Source organism: Diorhabda carinulata, chromosome 7 (genome assembly GCF_026250575.1).
Source record: "Diorhabda carinulata isolate Delta chromosome 7, icDioCari1.1, whole genome shotgun sequence".
Classification (NCBI taxonomy): Eukaryota; Metazoa; Arthropoda; class Insecta; order Coleoptera; family Chrysomelidae; genus Diorhabda; species Diorhabda carinulata.
The window spans coordinates 19536939-19549096 of NC_079466.1; the positions used below are offsets into that span (position 1 = coordinate 19536939).

The 12158-nt window shown below is 31.3% G+C and overlaps 1 protein-coding gene across 1 annotated transcript; it reads right to left on the bottom strand.

Annotated features, from left to right (window-relative positions):
* Positions 1–776: 776 nt before the first annotated feature.
* On the bottom strand, positions 777–8190 carry LOC130896359 (procathepsin L-like). Its single transcript, XM_057804383.1, has 5 exons — positions 8079–8190; positions 6775–6874; positions 2893–3228; positions 2088–2367; positions 777–1064 (listed from the first exon to the last, which is right to left on the bottom strand). Exons 2-5 carry the CDS (start codon positions 6862–6864, stop codon positions 811–813), a joined length of 960 nt encoding a protein of 319 aa, XP_057660366.1. The 5' UTR covers positions 6865–6874; positions 8079–8190; the 3' UTR covers positions 777–810.
* Between the last annotated feature and the right edge of the window lie 3968 nt (positions 8191–12158).

Genomic DNA, 12158 nt, shown 5'->3' on the forward strand with positions numbered 1-12158 from the left:
CCAAAAAACAAAAGAATTAATATTGTTTATCAAGTGCCTTGTACTAATTGTGACGCTGTCTACATAGGGTAAACATCTCATTATTTAGAAAATAGACTAAGAGGTCATCAATACAATACAAAAAACGATAATTTTTTAAAGAAAGATAAACTTTGACGTTTCGACTTTTCTTTAAGTCTTTATCAAAATATTTATAACGTCTGGTCGGAATATTGATTCATATTCGTTCCTTTTAGTGCTTTTGGTGATTTCTTTTCTTCCGAGAAAATTTCTGTTTCACTCATCATAGGGTTTGATTGCTACGTTCATTCTTTTATTCCCCTCTGCTGCTTGTTTTCCATCGCTTTGTATATCCTGGCCCGAATATTAGAAACTCTTCTCTTGTTCCAACTGTATTCCATTTTCTTAAATCGATACATAGAGTCTAATTTTTGAAATTGGAGATATTGACTATATATGTACTAAAAAGCCTGCGCAAGAAAAAACATTCCGCTCGAATTACGAAGTCTAAATAATTCGAGATACCGGATATTTTTTCGACTTACTGAAGATTGTGACTGAACAACGTTCGAGTTATCGAAATTCCAGTGTATTAGACAGTGCCGTTTTAACGACTACATTAAGTGCGTCTTTTTGTAACAATGGTATATCTGGAAAAATATGATTACGAGCATATCAATTGGTAAAATAAATTATTTCCATATTCCCTATTTCCTAGTACGTTCTTAGCTAGTTAGGAATTTAATATATATCCAATGGCATAATAAATGATAAACTTGTCTATAAATAATAGTTTTATTGATATTATATTCACAAAACAGGATAACTGGCTATATCAGAAACGTGGCATTCATTTCTTCCTTTGATTAATCTTATATATCCTTGCTCTCCCCAAGATGTACCCCATGAGTTTTTGATGATCCAATATTGGTCAGTATATCCGACAGCCAGAACTCCGTGGTTTACTTCTTCGAAGTTACACAGGAAAAGACTGAAAACACCTCCTCCATACAGTTGCCATTCAATAGAAGCAGAGACTGCGATGGAAACGGGACCAACAGTTCCTGAAAAAATGTAAAAATATTATGGTGCTATTTCGTAACAACGGATTAATGTTAAAAATTCATTTATTCATCCTTTTTTCATAAAATATAACAAGAAACATAATTTAAATTTTACTTGAAGGCCATTTTTTCCCATTAAGCGTAATTTTTGCTCAATTTAACAGATTTTTTGTAATATTCCACATCGAAGCTGTTGCTTATTTTCGGATTCCAAATATTTAGGTGATTATCTTCTTTCGGTCAAAATGATATGTCCTGAGCCTCTATCCATTCTCTGGTGATGATGTTTATTAATAAGATCAACCAATTTTGGGAGACATCTCCATGTATGAATATGTGTCCAGTTCCTCACAGCTCACATGTCCGACATGAGGACGTGAAATGCCTGCTTTGTATATGGTACACTAGACCAAAATTTTATCTCCAAATTTCTTTTTGGATTCATATTTCACATCATTGGGACACCACCTGAATTTTTCTCAGTCATGAGAAGAATTGTGGCAGAATGCCATTTGATTACATTAATAATATTGAGTAAAGCTAGAAAAACTTCTGACATCTGTCATTGTATAGAAATGGAAGGTAGGCATAATAGATCTGTTGAAATCGAATCATTAATTTAGAATTATTCTTGTTGTATTTTACAATAAATATAAAATAGATAGAGTAAATAAAGGGAGCAGTTCAAATTTGTGTGTTCTTCACCCCTCCTGATATTTCATATTTCTCAAGTTAGTGTGATGAAAAGAGAAATTCCAAACTACTGATTAATTGAGATTGGAATTCACATGTTTTGGGCATTTTCTCTATATCTGAACATACCTCCATTCATTATAAAGGAAATTTATCTTTCGAAGAGTGATCTATCACTATCAGTGATCAAATAGTGATTTAGCAGTGATTTGGTAGCTGAAGTGAATAAGAGAGAATGAAATCATAAGAAAATATGATACCTGAGTTTAATAAAAAAAAAATCATTACAGTAATTACAATTTAGATAAAGCCTCTCTTATTGATACATACCTACGGCTTCCTGAAGGGATTTTTCATTGGCATCGACATCTACATAACCTGAAATTGTAGAAAGAACAGTGTCGCATGATGTTTTACACCCTGAATCTACACCGAGATATGCGTAGCTATCTTCTGAGCAAATACCATGTTCTTTGACGTAATCAAATGCCCAGTCCATCCAACCACCATTGCATCCTCCGTTTTTAGTGGAGCAATCTACTAATTGTTGTTCACTAAGAGATTGTTGTTCACCATTCTTGATAGCTATTTGTCCTTCTAATGCACCAGTCTGCAGAAAATACATTGAAATGAGTTACCAAGATTCAAGTCTCATCTATTTCATATCAAAAAATTATTCATATATGTACACATATTCACGATCGACAGGACCAATTGTTAATTTGCGATTTTGTAAGAGATTTTCATCTGATTATTCTGATTCGTTGTTGTTAAACATATTGTATTATGATTTAAATTCAAAGTTGATGTATACAAAAATGTTATTTACAGATTTATTCTATATTTGAAAAATTATATTTTGAAGAGAAAAAGAATAATTATGTTAGTAGAAAATTAGAATTAGCACTCATACAATGTTAGATTAAAAAGTTTCATCGGAAACGATCGCCGGTTAATTGTTTTATTTGATAAATAGATAAAAACAGAATTGCTTCCAGAAAAAACAGAAAGAAACGGCTCTTGAACAAGAATGTAGAAATATCATACTTTTGATAATTCAATAATGGTCTTTTCGTTAGGATCTATAAGGTGTATTCAATATCCAAAGATATTTATAATATATTTTGTAACTCACCGCACTAAAAGCCCAGCAAGCTCCGCAGTTACCCTGATTTTTAACTGGCAAAACAGCACCTTTTTCTCTCCAGTCAATACTATCGGGTACATCGGCTTCAGGATCTACTACAAAACGATTCGTGTTGTTCATTTTTGGTTTTGTGGACATTTGGGAATTCAACATAGCTTTGAACTCTTCACTAGTTAAATCAGCGAAGCCAGTGACAGCGAAATAATATGAAACCTCTCCACTTTCATATTTTGCGTTATGTTCTTCGATTTTGCGAAGGTTTTCTTGGAAAATTGTGAAGCGTAGTTGTTCTTCTTTAGGATGATATTGCTTAGAATGAGTCGTCTAAACAGAAAGAGGAATTAAATAATAATAAATATAAATATCAATCAAAATTTATTTTATTGTCAAGATTATAATAAAGACATTTAAATTGGTTTACGTAAAATTTGTGTACAGTATACCAGACGACCTGAATGTGTACTAGCATTTTCAGAATCTAAGATGATCTTCAATGTAACTATTGAAACATCAAGTGCCTATAGGATTTCTGTGTCCTCGAGGAAAATTTTTCTTGTAATGAAAAGTCTCAAGTTACAAATTAACAGAAAATTATACGACCTATACTCGGAAATTGGAATTGAGTTTTCCTCTCTAGAAATCTTGGTAGCTAACTCATTTCGCTAACGTTTTTAGTTTTGGAAATGTCAATAATTGAAGTGAATTAGTGCGTTTTTTAATGTTTCCTTATCTTTTATTTTCTTTCCAATTTCTGAAAAAAATTACGACCTGCTATGAATTGCCACAACGTCAACTGCAGCATACCTGACGCCGTTTTTATGAGTAACATAGTAGATCAACATGAATTATAGTCAAAGTCGATACCTTTTTTAAAGACGGGTGTGATAATGAGATAAGAAACCTTCCGGTACGATTTTCGTTCTCAAAGCTCAAAAGTATATATCGAGCACACCGAGCATACCGAATTTCAATCTAGAATTAGATAGATGGATAGAATTCCAGTAAATATCACCTCAAATTATTGCGAAATGCGGGATAATTGATTTCAATTGGCAAATAATTGTGCATTTTTTGCATTGTGAAATATTGAGCCCTTACCTAATTATAAACATAGAGAAGGTAGGTAAAGGTCGTGCTTCGCTTTCCTAAGTGGATAGCCGTACAACGGCTCTGAAATTGGAGAAGCGTGCCTACGGATTATGCAAACGGATCGAAAGATGAAAAAGGAAGGAATTTTCAATATTTTAAACATGTCCGTGCAGTGAGCCCTGCTGTTTAGTCCGAGTAAATATCTAATAGTTCTCTTTTGTAGGAGAAACAGGAGAAACTTAATTTTTTATATAAGGCCGCAATATGTAACTCCCAATTCAAGGAACTGTCCACAACAAGCCCTAAGAATTTTACAGATTCAATGACGTCAATGGTGGAGTTATTCAATAAAAGAGGCTGCAATGTATTTTTATATGATAAAACTTTATTTTTAGAAATGTTGAGACACAGAAGATTAGAATCACAGCATGATTTAAGGGTGATTAGGTCACTAGATATGACTTAAACCATGCGAGAGTTGCTCCTCTGAAACCGTAGTACTGCAATTTGTTACTTCAAATATTATGATTATCAAATATTATGATTAACACAATTGAAATCCTCAGAAAAATCACAAAAAGTTGTTACAGTTGAGTGATGGCTGTTTAGGCTCAAGTAGACAATATTTAGGGGGGAGAAAATATCAAAATTTCTGCATTTGTTACTTAAAAACCCAAATTGATGGGTTGTAAGTATTTTGTATTTAAACACAAATGATAAAAGCCTGTTTTTGACCAATTTTTCTATGACCTTAGATAATGTGGGAAGGAGTTCAATCAATTGAGCGATAATTCGATGCTTAATTTTTATCTCATCCTTTATGCAGAGATATAATTATAGCCGTCTTAAGGTAATTAGAAAAAGTGCCATTTTGAAATGAAACGTTAATTGAAGTGGTAAAGTGATTCAATCTACAATCGGGCAGACTCGAAAACTTTTTTAACGAATGTTATTTATTTTTGAGGATATTAATTGTACTGGGAAGCTCTGCTAAAACAACGGACATAAAGAAGAAACTGTGTAAGCTAGCATAGCATCAGGCAGATATGAAAACGGATCATGAAAACGAGTTAAAGAATTTTATAAATTTTTGACTAAATTCAAAAAGTAATTATTAAGGTTATCAGGTGAAATAGAGATTCTACTCGATGAAGCAGCTTTATTTCTTAGATAATTCACAATGGAGCATGTTTCTTTAGAAAAATTCGAGAATTAGCAAGTCTCCTATTATAATAAATATCTTTGGCAGCTTTTATTGTCTTATATTAAATTATTCTGTATAGTTTCATGTAATTTTTAAAGGAGACACTATTCGAGTATTTACTTAGGTGAGATGAAGATCGCATATTCTTTGTGGTTGTGTTTATTTTTTAGTGTAAAATCTTTCATCGTTGGGGTGAATCGGGGTTGTCATGTGTAAGAAATCACTCTTCGAATTTTCTGAGTAATTTTTGTAATATTGTGAAAGCTAGTTATTCAGAACAAAATTGTTAATTTTAAAACATTCGAATGATGAAAACTGGAGCTCTCTATACATATAATGTTGCCAAAAAAATAACAGGGTATCTTGTTTGAGCAAGATAGTTGAGATCTTGTTTTGGAATAACAAGATGAAGTAGACTACTGGAAATATTAACTGAAATTTCGAATTTTTTTGTAAATAATTTCCGATATAATTTATAATTAATAACCTTGAACCTAATCTAAGCTCCGGACCTTTATATAAAAAAATGATACATGATCATGTTACATTGTAACTATCATACAGAGCCGGACTTAGAGTCATCGTGGCCCCCGGGCCAAAATACTTAAGGGGCCTATGTAAGGCCGGGCGTTTTACGTGAATTCTTACATCAAGTTGATTTTAATTATAGTCAATTTATTCATTATTTCTAACTAAAAATAGTACAAAATTACGTTCATAAATTAAAAACATTTTTTTCTTATTTTGCTACCTACAAATTCTTCAATAACACTAGTGCAGTCAATCGATTTCAGTAGCTCATTTTCAATACACAATACGCTATATTGATTTAGTTTTTTTTGAGTCATTTTGGTTCAGAGGTAATCTTTAATTAAGGAGAGCCTTGAAAACGATCTTTCCCCACTAGCATTTGATGGCATTTTACTTAAAAATATTCGCATAGCGATTTCAACATTTGAAAAAATAGCAAATAGTTTTTCTTCATACATGATTGCGCATAAAAAAATTTATGTTGATTCTGAACATTGGCTATGGATATGTATTTTTTCGCTTGCATTCATATGTTTAAAAATCAATCATATGGCTCGTCGCGAGGCCCCCCAGCAGCGGGGGCCCCCGGCGCACGCCCGGGTTGGCCCATGCCTAAGTCCGGTTCTGCTATCATATATGGATTTAAACTATTATGTAGGAACCAATATGTAGGAAAAAATAGAAATATCGAAGTTCGTATCCAAAAATATTCACCATTTAGCAGGAAAGATCATGTTAACCGTATTTTGGGAAACTGAATGTATAATTTCATGTAAAAGAAAGTTTATTTCAAAATTACGTGGGGCAATAAAAAAACGCTTGGATAAATTTGTAAAAAGTGTTCTCTCGCATTAAAATAATGCACCTAGTTATAGGCTCGCCATCGAAACAGTCACAACAGGCTTCGAATGAGTTAAGCATATACTATATTCTGCATATTTAACCCTCTAACGATTATCGGTTGCTTGCAAGACTTGAAGAAAAGCGCGGAAAACATTTGTGGATCGAAAGGAACAGCCCTTGTATAAATCTTGTTTATAACTAACCTTGAATACGTTCCATTTTTCTGTGGCTTCTTCAATTGTAACTGCGTTAACAGCGACTATTAGCGCAATTAGTGCAACGATGAATTTCATTCTGATCTATCTGAAAGGAAAGAAGTATTTTTACTTAATATTTTATGAATAATATCAAAGGCATTAAATGAAATAAACATATTAATTCATGAATAAATCCAGAAAAAGCCATCTGCTATGAAAATGATGATGTTTTACATTGGCAACCATGTCTCACTATAATCTTGATTTGATGTCTTTGTCTTTGTCCTTTATTCATTAAAAACCGATAATACTAGCCTGGAAGTCGATTGTTTTCACCAAGCAATGATGTTTACAATAAATAATGAATCTATCGTAAGATAATAGATATCTGACTCAAGCATTATCTTTTTCGGGTGAAAAATCGATCACGAATTAAGAGAGAAGCTATTGCAGAGAAGTAAGAACTGTCAAAACTGAATTGTTTCCGAGCACAGCCCTCCTAGCAAAACTGAGGTGAAAGTTTCAAAAAATGTTAAATGTTCTACAAACGGCAATTTTATGGAGATTAAATAACAGATGCGACTCCATCACTCTATAATAAAAACTATTTATATTTGACAACTATCATTTTGTTGTGAATATGAAGTAAAAAAGACATTTATGTTTTTCTCTCTATTGTTCTCAGATATTGAACTATTTATTTTATAGATTCCAGAGGAGGCTCCATTAGAATATTAAATAATATATACAGAGACACGCCATAGAAATTTTCAATTATGCCATAAGCCCTTTATTTACTGCGTTATGACCGGTATGACTACAAAAATACTAGTTAAGGTTAAATACATTTTTTATACTGAATATCATACTTTTCTATTAATTTGATGAGTATAAGTAATTATAATAAATATAGCTCAAATACCATTATGACTCTATAATGATCAAATAAAATAATATCCTTACTAAACCTGCTGATATATTTCAAAATATTGTTAAGCACTTTTAAAATTAGTTTGTTTCTGCTAGGGGGTTAATGTTATTTAGTTATGAGTTTTTGATTTTTCCATATAAACCGAAATATAAAAGGTGATACGTTTTCTAATCGACAGCTGGGTTTTTCTAATATCCTCCCTTAAACTGTTTCATAGGATTCGATTTGAAATATTTTCGATCGTCTTGTGTCAAAGATTAGAGTTTTCACTAGATCTTTTATATGATTATTTGACAATTTATATAAAAATGATGCCCTAAATGAAAAATTTGAGGTGAGAAATAACGAATGAAAGCTCAGTTTAATTGAAAAAACATACCTTATTTCAAAATCAACAGAAGAAACTCAGACAAATAGATTGATTTTGATCGCTTCCACGTATTTTTATAGGCGATTGATAACCGATGAGTACCAGATTATGCTTGAAAATCAGAAAATGAAGTATACATTTAATTTTACGATAATATCTTTAGGTAATATTTACTGATAAGGAACAAATGTGGTGATGATATTTTGCGTATTTGATTATGCAAGTCACTCTCCAAATAATAAATATGAAGAGTTGATTGTAATACAGTTTTTCACTGACCACTGATCAAAAACGATTATAGTAAATACCGCATTTTGAAGGTACGGCAGATTGATATTTAACATAAAAATCGAAAATGGAATAAATCACAAGTTAACGTAAAATTTTAAATAAATTTTCAGCTCAACTATTTAGCGTTAGTGTGAAAATTATGATATTCATTATGGATTTAAGTTAAGGTCAAGATGAACTGGTTTTGTAATTTATAGAAAAGAGTTTTTGAATAATTTTGCACCACCAACGATGCATTTCAAGACAGTACATGTGAGTTATTGAATACAGGAAATTTATTGAATTATAACTATTGTTGAAAATATTTAACTTATAATTCAATAAATTGTTGAAAATATTTAACTTGTTAGAAATATGTATTATCATCTGCAGAAGCACTGAAATGCTTCGTTAAATAAGCGAAAAAAATGAGACTTGTGAATTAATAACTACTTTATATAAAATATTATGAACGGACTCACCAAAAAAAAAAAAAAAAATCTCACCAAACAATCTCGAAATTGTTCTGAAATGACTTTCACCGACTTTTTGTTTCTACAAAATTTTGATACATACATAGATATATATGTAATATTTTTTTTGAAGATCAACCCCAAAATCATTAATTGATTCCGACGATAGGTTTGATTTCTCTTCAATAACATGCCTTTAACTTCTCTCTCAAATAATTGAAGGTAGGATTATAAAGCATAAAGAGAAATTCATGCGTTTTGATAATCTTGAAACACGAGAAGATCGGGAACGTTTCGAAAAAATGGCTCCGATCAGTAATGTGTTCGAAGATTTGGTTTCAAATTGTAAAACTGCTTTAAATGTCAGTACCTATCTTTGCATCTATAAACAACTAATAATATTTCGAGAAAAGGTTCCTTTAAGGATATATATTAAGAGCAAGATAGTCAAATACGCTCTGAACGTGTGGGTTTTGTATGTTGCGGTTCGTCTTACATATCTAACATGCAGCTGTACTTCTTTTACCTAAAAAGTCGCAATAAATGTATGAAGTGATATAAATATGAATATACTCTTTGTCTTCTCGAGTCAATAGAACATTTACCCAATAGGAAAATGACTGAATACCAACTCGTTGCTTACTCCATCAGCCATTTACTTAAGTTTTTTAGCTTAGCCTTACGAGGGTTAAATTATTGTGTTTACACTATACCATTATAAGTTCTGAATTTTCTAGTCGATTATCTACATTTTTTCAACATTTTGTGTAAGTCTCCCCATATAAATTGAGTTACTTTAATGTTACATCAAGATTGTTTTCTAAAATAGTACAGTAAACTTAAAATTATTCTAAAACCCTGTCTTGTTTGGTACCTTCTGTTAATATCTTGGGAGTCATAACTTTTAACAAGATAAAGATGAGTTATTGTTAGTTTATTTTAGCACTATAATAATGCTCTTGACAGCAAGAAGTCACCATTTTAGTGACAAAAGTACAAGACTTGCGTGGGAAGTCCCTAGAACTTCGGTAGTTTCAGACACAAGTCTCGGGGGAACCAGCTATATTTCTGATTTATGTATATAAACTGCTCCACAGTTTAGGAAGGTCTTGAATTCTAAGATACCATTTGAACAAATTACGACATTTGGTAATCACGAGGATATATATCATATTTAGAATGTTTTTCTTTATATGTTAGCGTTCGTGACACCGATTACGCGAATGTTTTGCACTTTGAAATTCCCAATACCTACAACAATTTAAGATTGAATATAATTCTAATTTCCTGTTAAATGAAATTTTTTTATTAATCAAAAACCATGTCGTAATGTAAAAGATAAACTTGTAAACTAGAAATATGAAAAATAAGAAGATATATTAAAACAGACGACGTGAACAGATTAGTACATTTGTGATGCTCAGATATATGGTGAACAAAAAATCAAATTTTCTCTTAACTACCCTCCTTAAATCAATCGGCAACCCTTAATTTTAAATTTTTTTACAACGAGATCCTTGTTTTAGCACGTTACACTTATTTTATATCATGATATTTTGACAAAATAGACATTTTGGAAATATTAATTTGGTATATTATTAAATAAAAGAAAAAAAGCAGAGTTGCGAGAGTCTTGCAGAAAGGACTTGGTCTTGCACACTCGGTCTTGAGTTGTTTTCGCACTCACTGTATACTTCATATCAAAGTGTTAGATATTTAGGATATTTTAAAATCTGAGAAACATGTTCTAAGGAAAAATATATGAATCGAATAAACAATTTATTGATGGAACAGAAGCTGAAGAAAAGCATACTATGAAATAATAGGAATGATTGATGAATAAAGCAAAATTTGGTCGAAGTTTTGTTTTTATACAATACACTCTAGAGCATCGGCATTACTTCAGTTTGTTTCAAAACATGAGATATTTTCTACTGATTATTTATCTTAAATTAATAAACAAACATTTTGCCATCGATACATATGTAAAGATATAAAATACGTACTGATAAGTAATTTTTTATCGATAAGTATCAGTATAAGTCCCAATTAGCATTGAGACGTTTAATCATAACAAGATATCAATTTATATTATATTTTACTGCGTATTTTTTTATTTTCTCAACTATTTTTGTTAAACAAATGATTATATCTTCGCAGAATATTTATATTCATGAATTATATACAATTTAACTGAAAAAGAAAAGATTTGATAATAGAAATGATGAGGATTCCTGATTTTGTATTACAATCATTGCATAACAAAGAGATTGAGAAAAGTAGTTAAACCGTTGCGAGTGCCCGTAATTAAAAACCCTTTACATGTGTCGTAGACTACCAGATAATTCACCAAGTAATGAAATTCAAATACCTAGGAATCGAAATTTCAGGATTTGGAGACATAGAGAACGAAGTTAGAGAACAAACAACTAAAGCTTTAAGAATAGCATGTTTGAACGAAACCATATGGCGAAATAAACATATCGGAATAGAAGCGAAATCGAGAATATACAAGGCCACGGTAAGACCCATAATGACCTACACCGCAGAGACATGGCTAGAAACTGCGAAAACCAAAAGAATGATGGAAACAGAAGAGAGTGCTAAGCAGCATAGCCGGAAAAACCCTACTGGACAGGGAAAGAAGTGAGAACATCAGAAGATTGTGCAAAATAGACGACGTCAACGAATGGATTTTATCAAGAAATAAAGAATGGAATGAGCACATAAGTCGTATGGATAACAATACACTGGTGAAGATAGCGCGAGTCATATAGAGACAGTTACATAATTCAATACAATATAGTGATGATAGTGCAGTTCATACACCTTATTTTCCTGATCATAATTTTCTAGCGTTCTGTTAACAAATATATACTATTTAAAATTTTGAACACCCTATACCTCAGCAACTAGGCCCCGTGAGGGTTCGTATTCCTATATCAAAATAAATCATCTCTCTGGTAGAGCGTTGTCAGTCGAATATACAAACACCCTGTATATAATGTTATTAACAGATTAACAGAGTTTCATATATTTAAGTGAATATGACTAAAGATGATATTACATCCTAATTGTAAAATACATAATACGATAATTCTGTCATCATGCAAATACTTTTAATTTATAATTGCTTGAACGTTACTTTCAAAATATAAACAAGAAGCAATGTTTGATTTATATGGTTCATAAATGCTTTTAATCTTATAATCTCTCTTATACAAGAGAATCTAAACTGATATTTATAGCTAACGTTTGAATTTTTAGGCATGTTTTCTCTATTTCATGGTCTATTGAATTTTGTTTATTGTAGTTAATCTTTTTTCCAAATATTAAGATGTTTGTC

Bases quoted from the DNA above. Each gene is read 5' to 3' on its own strand.
- LOC130896359 (XM_057804383.1), bottom strand. From the start codon at position 6,864: ATGAAATTCATCGTTGCACTAATTGCGCTAATAGTCGCTGTTAACGCA. The intron at 3,229-6,774 runs GTTAGTTATAAA...CTTTCTGTTTAG, and splicing joins AAAAATGGAACGTATTCAAG to ACGACTCATTCTAAGCAATA. The intron at 2,368-2,892 runs GTGAGTTACAAA...TATTTTCTGCAG, and splicing joins CTTGCTGGGCTTTTAGTGCG to ACTGGTGCATTAGAAGGACA.